The sequence below is a fragment of the Salminus brasiliensis genome, chromosome 10 (assembly GCF_030463535.1).
Source record: "Salminus brasiliensis chromosome 10, fSalBra1.hap2, whole genome shotgun sequence".
Classification (NCBI taxonomy): Eukaryota; Metazoa; Chordata; class Actinopteri; order Characiformes; family Bryconidae; genus Salminus; species Salminus brasiliensis.
In genome coordinates, this window is record NC_132887.1 from 21,087,419 (window position 1) to 21,104,477 (window position 17,059).

Sequence of the window (17,059 nt, forward strand, 5' to 3'; positions counted from 1 at the left end):
CTTCAGCACTTTGCGACCCCACTCCCTAACACATTCCAACAGCAGTCAAGGTTGCTGTTGTTCTTCAACGCTCCCACTTTTCAATAATGCCACTCACAGATGAGTGGCCCTGTGGTCATGGAAAAGGGGCAGTTATTTCACAAACTGACTAGTGAAAGAATAGGTGGTTCTGAAGAGTTCGCTGTTGCAACTAGTTTTTAACTACTGTGTGTGAATGATTAAGCACCTAGCCACGCAGTCTGCCACATTAATGAAAGAATGGGTGGTTCCAAAGTGCTCACTGAACCACCCATTCTTTTACTAGTGTATGCAAAGGCAGACTGCCCGGCTAGGTACTTTATTTTACACACCTGTGGCAAAAGGACTGGATGAAACCGAATTCAATGATTAAGAGGCATGTCCCAATACTTTTGTCTAAACAGTGTATGTATCAGTTGGGTTTTCGGAGCATGAACAATTACATGAAGAAGCCTTTTTTAAAACAACAGGAAGAAGGTGCGAAATATGTGGGTGTACATACTAAATGTCTCTGGTTAGATCACTTTTGTGCCCGCTGGGGCAAAATCATTCTTCGTCATTCTTAGGCTGGCAATCTTTGCTCATTACAATCTGAGCTCATTACAATATTTTCCATGACTTTTAAGAAAATTTCAAATTTTGTCATTTTTCAAGGACTATTCAGTACTGGTTTATTTTCCATGACTTTCCAGCACCCGTATGAACCCTGAAACATCACCAGAGAAGATACCTGTTGATGTCATCATCATAAATTGCCATCATTGGCATTTTGCAGTCATCACACGCTAGATGTATAAGTACTAAACATGACTGCTCTAAAATCATGCTTATTAATGCCATGTTCCAAACATTCTGAAATGCATGCAAATTACCCCCCCCCCCCCCATCCCCAATCACCTTGTAAAAAGTCCAGGTAGAATATAGAACACTGGAGGACATGGAATTTGAAAGTCTGGTTAAATTCATCCCAGACTGGAACATACTAATCAAGCAGCTCCGGCATATGAAAAAACTGATGGAGCAGGACGTGCTGAAGGGATGGGAGGGGAAAACAGGTGGCACGGGGAATGCAGAAGACATACACATGGGAGTACAGGCCTAAAGTTTTTTTTCGCTTTTGGCACCTGCGAAAAAAACGCAGGCGCTGCCAGGAGCTGTAGTCGGCCGTTTTCATGCTAAACACTTTTTGACTTGAATCCTAAAATAACTGCATCCAGTCAACGTAACGTTCGTTCCCCCGCTACCACAAGCTACAAGACGCAACAGGTCGAGGGGGAGTTTGACAGCAACACAATCCACAGAGTTTCTTCAGATCTGTCAGGTTCGTGTGTTTTGGCACAGTCATGACATTCAAGCTATGCGGTTTTCTGCTCGCACACGCAACATCCAAAAAGTGACAGCTCATGAAAGAGGGGGGCTGGTGGGGGGTAAAACTCAGTCATCTCTTATGTCTACACCTGGGTGCACTCTATGATTAGAGCTAACCGAGGCCTGGTCCCATCACGCATACTGTCAGAAAGCTAGCAACTGTTTTTTCTTTTCCCCCCTAATGCAATTGTCAATCTTTGGTGGTACCTGAGAAGCTTGGTGGTGAAAAAGAAGAAGCGAGGAAAGTTTAATAAAGGTCAATCATTTTCTGCCAGCTGATCTTATGTCGCAAGCTTGTGTATTTAAAAAAAATTATATTAAAAAAAGCAGAAGTTGGATCAGGCCAGTGAAAGCTGCAGTACAGCCTGCCCTTCACATCTTGGGAAACCACCAGAAAACAACACACTCAAAGAACTCCTACTTCCCAAAGTCATTGCCCCCAGATAAACCGCACTCGCACAATGCTCTCCATTTATACAGCGAGGAGAAGTGGTGTCTTCGAAAAACGACTGCGTCTCTCCTACTTTTCACCAGGAGAGTGTCTTAATTACAGTATTTGCTACGTGCTAATGACCTACAGTGTACGGAAGGAACATTAATGAAACGCTGATGAGTGAGAGTTTTGGAGGTCTCCTCCTTCACCAGCTCTGGTATAATGATAGCTGAAGGAGTGATGAGCCTGACAACCAAGACACAGGTTGTAAACATGACAACCAGCAGAGGTAGTGTTTGGAGTTTCCTGGAGAGAGGCATAAACACTACGCTTTTGCAGAGACATCTTTTTAAACGTTAGCTATATCATATCCAGCTTTATAGGAGACGCCAGTCTGCATTGTGAATGTCTACAACAGCTCGAATAGTGGTTTTAAACCTGTGAGCTGCAGCCCCCCAGTGGGCTGTAGTGGTACTCCAAGGGGACCTTTGACCATTAGTTAAAATAAATAAATAAAAAGTCCCAAAAAAATATACAATTTTTTATTTGTTGAAAAAAAAAAAAATACAAAAATCATTAAAAAGCTGACGTCATTGTGATTTAGCGGCAATAAAAATATTTTTTTTTTGGCAATAGATTTTTTCCCAGAGCATTTTTAGTTCATCCCTCATGTATAAATGGGTTTGTAATAATGATAATGATAATAATAATAATAATAAAAATGGGTGTGGGTGATCTATAAGACTGGGTCAGTTAAATCATCTTGTGGTCCATTGAAGCGCTTGTGGTCAATTGTTTGGCAACTTGTCAAAAACCTAGCTGTTACTCCATAGGCATGTCTGGATACACCACGTTGGTGAGCTGGCTAACTGCTTATCCACACAATGTTTCCCAATAATAAATACATAAATTCATAAAAATGTTGAATTATTCAAAACACCTTTGAAAATGACTTTTTTTTTGCAATATTGAGTCAGCATTACATGTATTCACATGCCAGACAAGCAAATCTCAGACGTAGTCTTACAAAACAGTGGGGGAAGGGGAGGGGGGGGTAAATAAATAAATAAATAGACATGGTTAAGTTATGGACAAAACAATCTAAAAAAATTGAGCTTTTTGGCCAACATGCACCCCATAAAATGGTAAATACTCAAAACCATAAGAAAGAAGATCACACCAACCATGCTGCATAGTGATGGTAGGGTGATGGTTTGGAGACACTTTGCTGCACCAGAACCTGGACATCTCTTTACTACTGAGGGAACCAGAAGTCTTGCTTTTGCAAGCTGCGTTACTTCTTTAACTGAAGTCAGGTCATCTTTTAAGTGCTAAGCTCCTCACAGTAACAAATTTTGACCAGGGTGCCCAAACATTTGCATGCCACTGTATATTAAGCACCACCCAATTCCCATCAGTTCTCCTGTTATAGTACAGAGAAGAACTTCTGGTTTATGTAAAAGAACCGGTGCATTAACTGATTCACCATGTGTATCACTCAATAAGCCTAACTAATGAGTCTGAATTGGAGACAGAAATAACAACAGAAATGCACCACAATGATGCTTAAACCAATTAAAAAAGTGAAGACGGGAAATGAGTGATACCAGAAAATTGTTCTAATAATAAGAGATCATGGCTCATGATTACACATGGGAGGGAGGGAGCGTGCACAAAATGCACCTATTCAAGTGAGGCTATCATTTGATATTGGAGGCTTAAGTTGTGATATTTTAAGCAGGGCTGCCTGGGTATGAATGAAAACTAGAAGAGTCTCCTTTTCTTTTCTTTTTTTTTTTTTTTTAAATCCACCCACTCCTAGACACGACAGGTGATAGGTAAAATTAAAAATGGCAAATAAATAAAATAAACATTTTTACAATCCAATTTAGTAATGCTGGTTGGTATTTTTTAAAAATTAGTGTCACATGACTAATTTAGCATAGTGTGTTGTCAACTGGTGATATAAATGTCCAAAATGGGCCACTTCATTTCTACAAAAACATTTTAAAAAGCACCAAGCACACATGAAAAGAGAAAATGATACGCAATATTTCAAGTATGGGTTTACTTTCATCAAAGTGTGTGGGGAGGTAAGGCTGCATTGTCATCTGTCCATGAACAACTTCAAGCTTATGTACAAGCGTCCGAGTTTGCAATCCGTTCAACTTATCATCTGAAGGACTGAACAGGAATTTAGGCTACTTATGGGCCGGACTGGAGGTGAAATAGTTCTAAAAGTCCAGAATAAACAAAAAATAGAATAGAACAAAAAAAAAAGGGCAAGCTGTGATCTCTGCCAGATAGCCGATTTCCAAATACTGACTTGGTGTCCAAACAATTGTATATTTTCCATAGCACAGTTATTAGTTTATTTATTTACCCCCCCACACACCCTTTCAGGTCCATCAAATTTAATATAACTTTACATATACACTCCATATATGAAAATGTAGCTGAAAAAACAGCCAATCACTTTCTCTCTGATGAGAGATGTTGCTGCAGAGGTAGTGTTTATTACCTTATCTTAATTTTTCCATATTTTTACACAATGTGACATTTATGTAATCTGGCAGTTGTTCTTTACATTGTGTGGTGAATGGATCTTTGCCAGGGGTGCACAAAGATAAAATAGAACTGTACAAATAGGTTGTCCCAATTAGACGTCCAGAAACTGATAAATCAGTGTCGGACCAAACAAAAAAGTAACAGCAAATAAATGTTTAGTGCCCCGATAAACAGCTTCTCATAAAAACGTTCAGGTAGCCTTAGCCTTTAGCCTGGTTCTGCATACACGGTCTGTGTATGACAGCCAACATTCTGATGCTGTTGCTGTTGAGTTAAATCGCCAGCACCTTCACACTGAGGCAAGGACCCCAGTAAACACCTCAAACTGTAGTATAAACACGTGCCGGCGCCAGGCCCACAATAAACTACAACACCGCAAGAATTCACACACATCCATTTGTGAAATCGTTTTTCCATACCATGACTTTGAAAATTATCAATTATTATGATATGTAGTGTCAAAAAGGAAATGTATATTTATCATCTGATTTATGAAATCAAGCAAATTCCACAATGCAGACGTTTTGTTATTCTAACCCACCACTATTGGGGAAAATAAAGCAAAACATTTGACCAAAAACAAAAAATATAATAATAATAATAATAATAATAATAATAATGCTTTTGGCTTTAAGGCTTCCATCAGGTCTAACAAGGTTTTATCAAACTTTGTGAACATCAAATGGAGATCTGTCAATTACACCTAGCGGCGGCTCAGTAGTTTGACTGCAGGGTCACAATCACAGGATTATGGGTTTGATACCAGACTTTATCAAACTGCCACTGTCGGACCCTCTGTGCGTTGGCTTGTAGAGTTTTTTTGTTTTGACCAGCAGATGTGTTTTCATCAGCTTGCAATGTTTTAAACTTCTCAGAACAGTAAATAATTTTCCTTCATGATTAATTAAATAGTTTATTAGCTTAAAAATGCGTCCAGCTTGTTTCAGAGGTGAACACTGGGAGTGTATGGTACACGTATGTTGCAGATTTTTGAATTTAGCACAAGTGAAAAAACACTTGTTAAGACTATAAAGCAAAAGTGAAGAAACTTCTGTAGGATTTACAAAGGTAAAGCAACAATCGCAAAGTAAAGACGTTGCGCTGGGAGTAGTAAAAGATATGCAATCCATATGCATCCACAAGGAACACACAAAACCATTTGCAGAGCAAAAAAAAAAAAAAAAAAACCTCTGGGCACTGCATTTTAATACAGGCTGTTTATAGTTTTTCTAACACATGGCAAAACATATAAAAACGTGCCGGCGGGCACCCAACATAAAGTCCTTACTTGTTAAGACTAAATGTGAGGACGTATTACGTATTTATGAGCTGCCAATGTTCTAACCATTTTATTGTTCTTTCCTGATATTTCTCTAGCAATCTTAGAAAGTCACAAATACCGTCATGCATTATGACTCTGATGGGATGCATGGAAAAGGGTGTTGTGTGGATGCAAAAAAAAAAAAAAAAAAAAGGTCACACTCAGTTTCTGCCTTCCAAAACAAAAATGTCTAATTTGCATGTATTTATGTACATGTATAAACTTTAAGTATTTACAGTAGTACTTCAATATGGTACTCTGGTTGGAAACAAAAGCTTAAATCTTAAAACAGGAAAGGGAAAACAGTGATATCTGAACTGACAGAGTCAAGCAACCTCTTTCATTGGCTAGGTCTCCAGGAGCAGAAATGAAGGCCTTACACATTCAACAAACCCAAGAGAATTAGGAACCTGACATGTGATGGACTAGTTACATGAGGAAATGCTACTTTAGACCCTCTGAATGTCCTAATAACACAATATACAAAAGTAAAGCACATGTTAATCTTAAGTTCCAAGTTTAAGAAGCTTCATATCTCCAAGGACAGAAACGTTCATGCGCACCAGCATTAGCTTAGTGCTAGTGTACCATAAGAAACCCCATTAGGGCTAGGCTCCCGCATGGTACAGCTGTCTAAGCGTTGGCCCCATTATAATTTAGGCTCGCTGATGATGCCACAGCCATCCGCAGCTGAAAGTCCTAGACAGCATAACTGCCCTCACTCCCCCTCCGGGAAGGTAGGAACTGGAGGCTCATATCTAACGGTCAATTGTTCTTCCCTGGGCAAGCTGGAATACTTATCGGTAATCATATGAATGTGCATGCAGCTACAAACACACCCTTACAAAAACATAAAAAAACAAAAGAAATGTTGTTATGAGTGAGTGGCTAGATTTGCATCTCCGCCTACTGGACCAGAGAAGCAGCTGTTTAAAATGTAAGATCATGGGGGAGGAGGAAAGTCAAATAATGAGCCTTATGGCAATTATTTTTGATAACCATAATTTTATCAAGGGATCTAGTCCTACTCATACATACAAACTGGTGACACTTTGCTACACCAAGAGACAGGTTACATCTCACCATGCATACTAGTGAGACAGTTGCTGAGCTACATATTTCTACAAGACTATAAAAATCTTGGCCCTGTGACACGGTTTTGATTGAGGGAAAACAAAACGATAACCTGCTGCATGCTACCTAAATAGTAACACCATTAAGATAATGGCAGCAAAAGATCAAGACTAAACATGGTCCACGGTGAACTTGTTTTTCTAGGTCTGTTGTCGCTCCTCGTTTCGAGACAGATGATGGTGGAATCTGACCGTTTTGATATTCTGGGCAATGTGTGGAGCGTTCCATCTAAGTCCTTCACTCATAAACAGACACCAGCTATTGGCCAGCATCGTGTGTAATCCTCCCTCTCCCTGTCATCCCTCTGTGGGAAAGAATGCGCCCGCTGCGCAGCTGACTTCTGACACGGCAAAGAGCATGGAGGCCTTTCCTATGAGGAGATGAGATGGGAAACAGGCCAACCTCCAGCTCATGGGGTCTGTTGAAATCTTCCCAGACAAGCCAAGTGGCTTCCCTCAAAAACGAGGGCAGATGGGGCTGTGTTCGGTGCGTGCTTTCTTATTTAATCCTCGCAATTCAACTGTAAACACAGGCCTCTGTGAGACTTATGAAAATAAATGCGCCTCTCTGACTGAAGAGAACACAAATCATTCACCACATGCAGACCTGGATGAATGGGAGCTTCTAGCGTTGCAACTGATGCATTTTACAGCGTTAATTGTGCATCAGTAATTACCACTAACGCTTATTAGATTAGCATTTCTTTACACGACTAGCACGGGTGTCCAGCACTGTTGCCTCGGACTTCATGGTTGTTAAACGCTCTGTAATTATGGTCGAACGATGGAGTAGAGAGAATTACTCGTAACAACATACGCTGTGTGTTTAAGACATAAACCCCAAAAAAAGGATTCCAGAGGACAATGAAAACTGATTCTTTTGAGCCCCAATAAAATCTGCTTGTGAAGGGATTTAGAGACACTAGTCCATTTGCCAGGTCTATTGGTTCAAGGCCTATTCTTGGCTCAGAAGACTATAAACGCTTATAAATTTTGGAAAGACCGTATAAGTTTTCACTCAGTTAAAAACAATGGGAAACATTATCCAAGTTTTACAGACCAAACAGAAGGCGTTCTAATGTGCATCACAAAACAAAAGTTGGGAACATTTTCTGCTTGTTTAGTTTAAGAGAGTGTAATGTGTTGTGCACAGTGTTCTATAAAATCAGCTTAACAATGTCCCACAGACATTTCTGGACAATGAAAACTTTGTTTGACTCGCTAATATAGAATGTAGTGTAGTACCGTAGGCTCCTCTGTGAAGGCAACAGGATCAAATCTGGGTTATACATTATATACACACACACACACACACACACACACACACACACACACACACACACACACACATATATAATATAATGTCATCTCCAACTCATATTTTAGTTCACTCTAAACTACCATTCTCATTTCTAACTCTTTTCTCTTAATGAATATTCTGTGGCCTATACACCTGTTAGACTGTAAATTCACTTACCCGAGCTCTCAGTTGACCAGTTGGAGATGTTAGGATAGAGTGCTGGTTTTGTTTCTGCAAAGGAAGCTGTGAAAGTAATGACTGTTATTAATAGAAGCTAATATACGGATAGATATTCATGGCCAGATTCTGAACTGTGTGCAGAGGGCTATTTCAATATTACTCAAACTAACTAAAATAATTCAAACCCCATTAGGATATCAAAGAACAACAGTAGTGTTATGGACTTAGTGGGGAACAAATGACTCATCGTGAGCATCATGAGCCAGTCATTAAGTCAAGATTCAGCATTTCTATTCTTAGGGTTCGGTTTCATCACTCTAAGGTCTTACCCGCTGCCCTTGGAGTGAAGGAGGAAGTAACCTTCTGTCCTGGAGGCCTTGGTCTAGTTGGGGCTGCACTATGCTGTGGAAAATAACCAGGTCTGTGTTACACATAGTTTATTAACCTGGATCACTCAAATGGAATGGATTGAAAATGTACCTTCTCAATGAATTGACAGTGATTAGAATGGCATGTACTGTCTGCATAGGACAGTTTTAAGGGGGGCTTTAGTTAACCTAATTATTTAGCCCCCCTAAATGTGAAAGATTTACAAATGTACATTTACTTATTACTCAGCAGTCCCATCCAACTCCAAATTCAAATTCAAAGACCTGAGGGAGGCGCTGTTGCTTCTGCTCTTTTCTAACATTGGCTCTCTGGCTGCTGTACATAGATATACAAACCTGTATATGGCTACAGAAAATGGAGAAGCCAGATCAGAAGGCCAGCCAGGCATGATTTTGCCAGTCTGATCAGGTACCAATCCGTATAAGTGCAGTTTACATGACGAACACACATTTTGGCCCATGTTAACTATGAACCTGCTATTAACCTGACAATCAGCCTACAGAGCCAGCCGATAAGACCCACAACTGTATCTGTTTATTCCCAGAACTAAAGTCTTTAAGGAACTGTAGAAAAGTGATAAGCAAGCAAACACTGTTTCCAGTGTTCAGCACTACACTGACCTTGCTGGAGGACCGGAGGTGTTTACTTTGCCATTCACTGGTGTACTTGTCTGCATAGTCCTCCAAAATCGCATAAAGGTCATGGGCTTCAGGGGGAGGTTCTACGTCTCCATTAAGAATGGAAGATGCACGAATGTCCTGGGAGTAAAACCTTCCAGAAAGAAGAAAAGCAAGGCCAACATGAAGAGCAACAAAAAGTGCTTCCAGTCCAAACAGAAAGTTCAATAGCAAAACATCACATACAGTGCATCAGTATTGACCTAATAATAAAAGGTTCTAAAACACTTACTTTCTGTTTGTGTCTTTGCGTTCAATTAGGTATGATCCAACAAGTGACACTCCAGCATAGAGGCCACGGGACTTGCAGTAGGAGAACACAGCCGCTGTACTGCGGAACGCCACATCGGCCTCTAAATTCCTGTCACAGATGCTTAGTCAGATGGGCTCGTCTGAGTGCATGTAGGCAGTGTGCAGCACAATCCACATTCTAAACCTACAGTCAATGGAGGGATTATACCAGGCCAGTCGCACCTGCAAAAACTAGCTGGAACCCACTGCTACTCAACCATCCAGTTCAATTCCTGTAGACTTCTGTTCACATGTTTATTTTCTGTGTTCAAACATCGGTCAGGTTTCAAATATTTGAATTATTAAGAATTTTGGGTGCATCAAGATTAAATGAACAGAGCTGCAGATCATTCTGCAATAAGTGAGAAAGGGTTTACAAGAAATGTAATATTTTCAAATGACATTTGAAACATACTATTTAAGATAACTTTATTAAATTTATTTTAAAAAATGCCAATACAGTATTAGTCCCTCCCTGACCCCAATACACTTGAAACACTGAGTGAAATATCTAAATACCTTCTGGCGTCCCAGCTATATTGTCTGTCTGTCTAAAATTTATATATATATATATATATATATATATATATATATATATATATATATATATATATATATATATATATATATATTTATATATATATATATATATATATATATATTTTTTTTTTTTTTTTTTTTTTTTTTTAGAAATTTCTATATATATAGAAATTGAGTATAAAAAGAAGTGATTCCACATCCTTTATTTAAACTTATAAAATGGACAGATTCTATAAGTATAATACTAATACTGACATTATGCAAAGTGTGGCAAGTGTTTTTTATATAAATGCTTAATAAAATACCTTCGAGACTTAAAAAGGTCATTTTGTTCCAGTATATTATTTTGTCATTTCAAAACTGGTAAGCTTGGGTTAACTGTTGTTCAATTAAGTCCATTTAAATTGCTTCATCGGTTCCTAATAATTCTGATTACGTAATTACTTGAACAACAATATAATTGGTCATTTTGATGATAAATTTACTGGGTTATGATTTGTATGAGATATATGGTTATAGAATAGAATCGAAAGTTATAACCCTTGGTCTGTGGTTTTCCTAATTGAAAAAGCTGGCTGGTTCAGTCAATAAAGTGCACAGTCACTGTTCTAAAAAGTAGACAACTCACAGGATAGCAATAAAGCCATCAATCAAACCACCAGTTCTTGAAGGAATATAGTGCTTAGCAAAGGTTCCCGTCATTATATGCAATTCTCACAGAAATGTCTGTACGTGCTCATGCTTGTTGAATGATGGATAATTGGGCTGCCGGTTAGAGCTGGTGCTGGCAGCGCTACCGGATCTGTTCTCTATATAAATCACCTTTCATCAAGGGTAATAGGTCTCTTGAGATGCCAAAATTAAAATCAACACAATACAAAAGACAGCTATATTTATCCCCATCTGAGAGAACAGGAGCTTCTCTTTGAAATATTGCAGTCTGAAAAGCGAGGTGTTCTGCTACCCCTCTCGCCTTCAAAATAGAGACGTCTAATTACAGATTTTACCACAGAAAGGAGTCTCTGTAATCATTAATAGGGGAATTAAGTAAAAAAAAATTTCGTTCTAAAATTCAAGTGAATTACTGGCCAAAGCCTAGTCTTTACTCCTCCTCCATTCATTCAACACTACAACGCTACAATCAAAATAAATACAAATCCTCTTAGCAGCACATCAACAAGCTTGTCTGCAGCCTCAGGGCACACCTATTGATTTCCAAAGATAACTGCACCGGCCAGAACGCAGCCACATGAAAACTGCAGTAATAACCACGTCATTTGGTTTTTAAGCTTAATATACAAGGTAAACGCCCACATTTCCAGCTCATTAAGCGTTTCAAAGCTCCCTCTTGCTCACTGGCACCAGGCTGAAGATGTCTGGCATAGAAGGTGATGTCAAGGCTCCTACCTGCCAAGAGGCCCAACGGCCACAGTGCAATTTCCTCCAAATGTGAGATTTCCTCCTTTGCTGAAAGCTTCCACAGCTCTGCGCTGATTCAAGATGATAACAAAATCGGATGCCTGAAGATGAAAAGCAATTAAAAGACAGTGAAACAAAAGAGTGTACGCGTGTAGGATTACAATTGGCTAGTGAATTGAATTCAGAAGACATGGTGTACTCTTTTTCTGATTTACCACCATTTTACCATAGTCAACATTATAATGAAAGACCGTAAGGCCACAAGCATGTCCACTGGCCATTTAGGATAATGAATAAAAGGATGATAATAGATATTGTAGCTCCTGGCTCCCAGCACCACCAATCAGTGGCTATATTCTCAATGCACAATTTGTGCAGAGAAGGGTGTTTTATCTACGAAAAAACTGAATAACTGCAGGATGCATACAGAGAAACATAATCTGGCAAATATTCTTTACATTGTGTGAGAATTTTACCATGAGCAGCCTAACAGAAATATTCTAAAATTAGTACTATAATGCTCCATAATTTTCATTGAAAAGTTTATTTTTTCCCCTTTAGTAAAGTTGCCGTTTCTGAGATACAAGGTTTGTGCGGTTTCCATAAGATGTTGGTAATATATTTGTTGGTTGGGTTCCACTGGAAGATTTATTTTAATGAAGGACTGGATATATATATATATATATATATATATATATATATATATATATATATATATATATATATATATATATATATCAGATGTTTAATAGTAACTACATATACTGGGATTCTTTGAGGAGCGTTTCGGAACAGGAAACACATAAAATCACATTGTATTGCTAATGTATGTATATAATATTGGTGCGTTTTGAGCAAATAAACACTTACTGATGATTGTCAAGCTTTTTATACAGCACTGTATACTGCATAATATGCCAAAACACTGAAATACCAGCTGAAATACTGAAATAGTGTACCAGCCACCAAACAGCACTGCCTTTACCATCCCCATGAATTGTGAAAGTCAGGTTCCATAAGATCTCATCCATGAATTACATTCTTCTGAGTAATCTGCTCATACATCACTCCGACAGCCACCATGACATCTATTGTGCATCTGTCATCAGCACAACATCTAAAAAGCAAATGTATCTCCAGACTCAGTGAGTGCTTCTTTAATTGGTCTGAGACGATTTGGATGGGATTCAGTTGCAGTAACATGTTGTACTGCACTTTTAACCACTTGCAACTGAAGCTGTGAGGCCACTGCAAGAAATTAATCAAGACAGTCAAACCGCACAGGCACTCGGTACACAATGAGTCATCCGAAGCTGCAACTGCACATGGCCTTGAAACTGTGCAACTTTCTCTTCCTGGTGCTGACAAATGACCTCAGCAGGAGCGAATGCTCGTGATTTCCTGGGCCTGAGAAAGGAGGATTCGCTCAGCACGCTGAAAAATGATGAAGCCAGTGCTCAGGCCACAAATAGCTCCTGTATAAAGGGAAGCGGTTTTTGAGTGTATAATACTTCAACAGAAAGTCAGCGGTCAAAGCAAAGGGCAGCCTGTATTTATGAGAGTTCTGAGGGTTTTGCAGGTGTCCTGTTTAGGGTTTTTCTCTGCAGGGTTTTTATTTATTCAGGATTACAGGAGAAATATGAATAATAATACAAATAATAACAACAATAATAAGTAGATCCAGTCTACCTTGAAAGCTTCATGTGTTATGAAGCTTATTCTTTCATCGTTTCTGCTCCTTGATTTGGTTGGATGTTTTAAGAAAGGCATTAATGAGAAGCATGAGTGACACCAACTAGACATAGTTGGGCTCACGTCTACACTCTGGACTCTTTGGGCTCTGGAATCAAACTCTGATAGGCGATGGTCTCTCTCCTACTCAGGAGATGCCTAGCGTGAGAGGTGCCGGGTGGATGTAGAATACACAAAGGGCCCTGGCCCTGGGTAGCCTCACAGTTGGAGGTTCTTGGAGAAAGTGGGTGGGATTCTGGAGAGGGTCTTGCACACTCCATTGTTCCGATGGGTGACAGGGAAACCTGGAGAGGAGTGATCTGCCTGTTCTGAACCTGAATAATAGGATGTTATTGGACTTCTGTGCTAGTCATGGTTTGTTATGGACAAATACCACATTCTCTCATAAGCGTACTTGTTAGCAGAGCCAAAAATCAATGATCTACCTTGTGGTTGACATGAGGCCATATGTTTTGGACACTCGAGTAAAGAGAGGTGCTGAGCGGTCAACTGATCACCTGGTAAAGTGTAAGGATTTGGGTTGGAGCTGAAACCTGTAGGAAGGCAGCTCTCTGGGAGGAGGGCTGGAGACCACTGCTTTAAACAAGAAAACAACCAATCAAAAGTAAGCAGAACCCACCTCCAGACCGATTTCAAAACCTCCACCAAGGCCAGCAATGCCAATGGCTGATGGAGCAGACCAACCTACATTAAGAAAAGGAAAAATGCCACAAATTAATGCTACATTATAGTCTTCTTGCATTCCATTAACATTACCCAGGATATAAAAAGTTGAGTTTCCATTACAGGACCTTTCTTTTAATGTTTTTAAGTCAACATTAGGAAGAAATCATAATGCATGTTCCTGCTTTAATGTGAGGTATTGAAGTGAAACAGGACATGCGGGCAGGAAATCGTTGTTGGCGGGACATCATTTTATTCATCCGAATTTGATTGGATCGTGGAAATAGGGCATTATGAAACAAACACGGAGTCAGACCCGTACACTAGCCTGCAGTCAACCACGGAGGAGTACTTGCCTCCTGCAACCCCACATCTACCTCCTACGCCCGCACTTAAAGAGGATGAAATTTCTTTAAGCCTGTACGTACAGCCTCTGGAGACTGGTGTAGTCTCTCAATGATGGGTGGGTGGGGTGGGAAGGAAGAAAAAGTGACTATATTTCAGTTTTCTGGGGGGGGGTTGTTGTTTTTTTGAGATGGCACAGTGGGTTACTCCTAATATGTCCAAGGACATGAACTAAAACTGAAAAGTAAGAAGGGGGAGGGACATTTAGTTTCTGTTAAATGTAAACAATGTAATTAATTTAATTAACTAATGAATGTGTAGACTATATGTTAATATATTTATAATTATACCATTTCAAAATGATTTTATTGTTAAAAGTCAGCTTATTGAAAACAAACTGGAAAAAAAACTCTTATATATTAACATATATTATACTATATTTATAACAAAATGCCCGAGGGAGCAATGACGATCAAAATGGAATTGAAGGGAAGAATGCACTTTCAGTGCCAAAATGGCTTCACTCCAAAATGCATTCCGTACTGATATATAGACATATGACCTCATATGAAATATACAGCATGTTTAGAATTTTTCCCTAAAAAAAAAAAATGATAAAAGAAAGTTCATAGACGGTCACAGAAACACAAAGAACAGCTCTCTTGAGGACACAGGAAATAAAAACTCAACTCGTCTGCTAGAACAAGACACAGTCATCCCTAACTGGGCATCCGCTAATCCGCTAAATAACCATGCCTCATATTTGTTTGCTACGGAATAATAGATTCCCAGCCATTTATTACTACAACTAAGAGAAATGGAGGAGCAATCCAAAGCGAAACATCAAAAAGATGAATGTTCTATTATAATGTCAGCATACTGAAGCCGTCTCATTACTGCAGCTATTTCAGCTCATGGCTTCAGGTTCTAATATGGATTTGAGTGGTTAGAATGTGTTGTGATTTGAGTTTTAGGAATAGTTCCATTAGGACCCAATTTTCACCTCATTTTTAGCAATTTCCAATGTCCACCCAGTAGCTAGAACTCACCCATTACAGAACTCTGAAGAACCACATGGTAACCTTCGTCCTCCGTTGTCTGAGGAAGCTCTACCACATTGTTTCAAACTGACACTTATGCTACACCACTGGCCAGCTGAATGAGCTTGGGGGAAATGCTAACTTCTAGTTCTGTTACAACAGCTAACAGACACCTACACTGACTAAAGGCCAACTTTGCTCTCTGGTACGCCAAGCTACAGCTGGCTGTGGTCTTACCAGGTATCGAACCAGGAATCTCCCAATGACCAGGCCGGTGCTTAAATAAGGAGTCCGATGCAGTGTTTTTTCTAAAGGCTGAGTCAAGAGAGGCTTGTAGTTCTTGAAATATTGTTGTTGGGTTCCTCTTGGGATCACTTCTTGGATGATCTAAAGCCCTTAAGATGTTCCATATTTATTTCATCTGGACAGTATTGCTTTGATTGAACTTTAACCTTATGAGCAGCTTTAAGCATTTTCCTGGAGATTCTTCAGTAATTTCTCTTCTCTGGTACGGTCATGCCATAGTGTTAATTTTTGCTCACACGAAACCAGAAGTGATATAATGGGATTGTAATGGGAAAGGACGAAGAGAAAACAACTTACTTCCATCTGCAAGACGAGCAATCACTATCCCACTGCCCCCTCGAGCAGTGATCATGAACCCGGCTTTGATGACAGATAAGATGGCCAGTCCCTGGGCTTTGGCAATCACATGGGCTTTGGACAGAGAAACAGAGAATATAGTCAGTCTACTACCAATCTAAAACAAAAGGGGGGAGTACAGATAGAAAAGACTGATGGATGGATAGACTGATAAACCCATAATGCAGTGGGATGGCTGGATACCTTTAGAAAGTTATAACTAAAAATATTTAAAAAACAAACAAAAAAAAAAAGCTCTTAACTAGGTGCGCTCCTAAAAACTACTGATCCCATAGAGTAAAGTTCTTGGCTCTGACATTTGGACGCTCTGAAGACTTCATTAAATAGATGAGGTGCATATGGGCAATATGGCCAACTTCATGCAACTATCTGAACAATGACGCAATAATAACACAGAGAGGTGATAATCTGCATGTTTTCTGCCAATGCTATTATATTACAGGCTTTTTTAAATAGCTATTATTTTTTAATGTTGTTGCCATAAAGTAGATACGAAATCCATCTTGGCTACAGTAGAACAATCTTATATATTATAGGGCTCTAGCGGAGCATAGGTTTTATTTATATAGGTATAGGTTTGGTTGCAATTTCCTATAAAGGAGAGAGATGAATAAGACTATTCTCAATCAAATACGAATAATCTGAGATAATAATAATTGTGTAAATGGTTAAATTGTCTGTTTTGTAAGTTTATGGATTGCAATGTGGATAACTGCACATTATGGAACAACTGGTATTATTACTGAGTTGTCTTCCATTTCACATGGTCATTAACCCTCTTCCAAGACATCTACCTTGCTATAGAGAGTATTTCTAATCCTTATGAGGACAGATGGGACCACTAGTCTAAAAAGTAGTAGGCTGGTGTATAACAAAAGGTCAGCAACAAGTGTATTCTTGTATAAAACAAGCCATTTTGGGAGCAATTGCACAGAAAGACAATTGTTTTTTATAAAGA

At 39.2% G+C, this 17,059-nt stretch overlaps 1 protein-coding gene across 1 annotated transcript in view; it reads right to left on the reverse strand.

The window, feature by feature from the left end:
• sh3yl1 (SH3 and SYLF domain containing 1) overlaps positions 1–17,059 on the reverse strand; it is a 37,121-nt gene that overhangs the window by 2,756 nt on the left and 17,306 nt on the right. The window contains exons 3-9 of the mRNA XM_072689669.1: positions 16,042–16,155; positions 14,010–14,074; positions 11,627–11,739; positions 9,621–9,749; positions 9,332–9,482; positions 8,651–8,723; positions 8,319–8,384 (exon numbers count right to left, since the gene is read on the reverse strand). Coding sequence (XP_072545770.1) covers positions 8,319–8,384; positions 8,651–8,723; positions 9,332–9,482; positions 9,621–9,749; positions 11,627–11,739; positions 14,010–14,074; positions 16,042–16,155 — 711 coding nt within the window. The remainder of the gene's footprint in view (positions 1–8,318; positions 8,385–8,650; positions 8,724–9,331; positions 9,483–9,620; positions 9,750–11,626; positions 11,740–14,009; positions 14,075–16,041; positions 16,156–17,059) is intronic.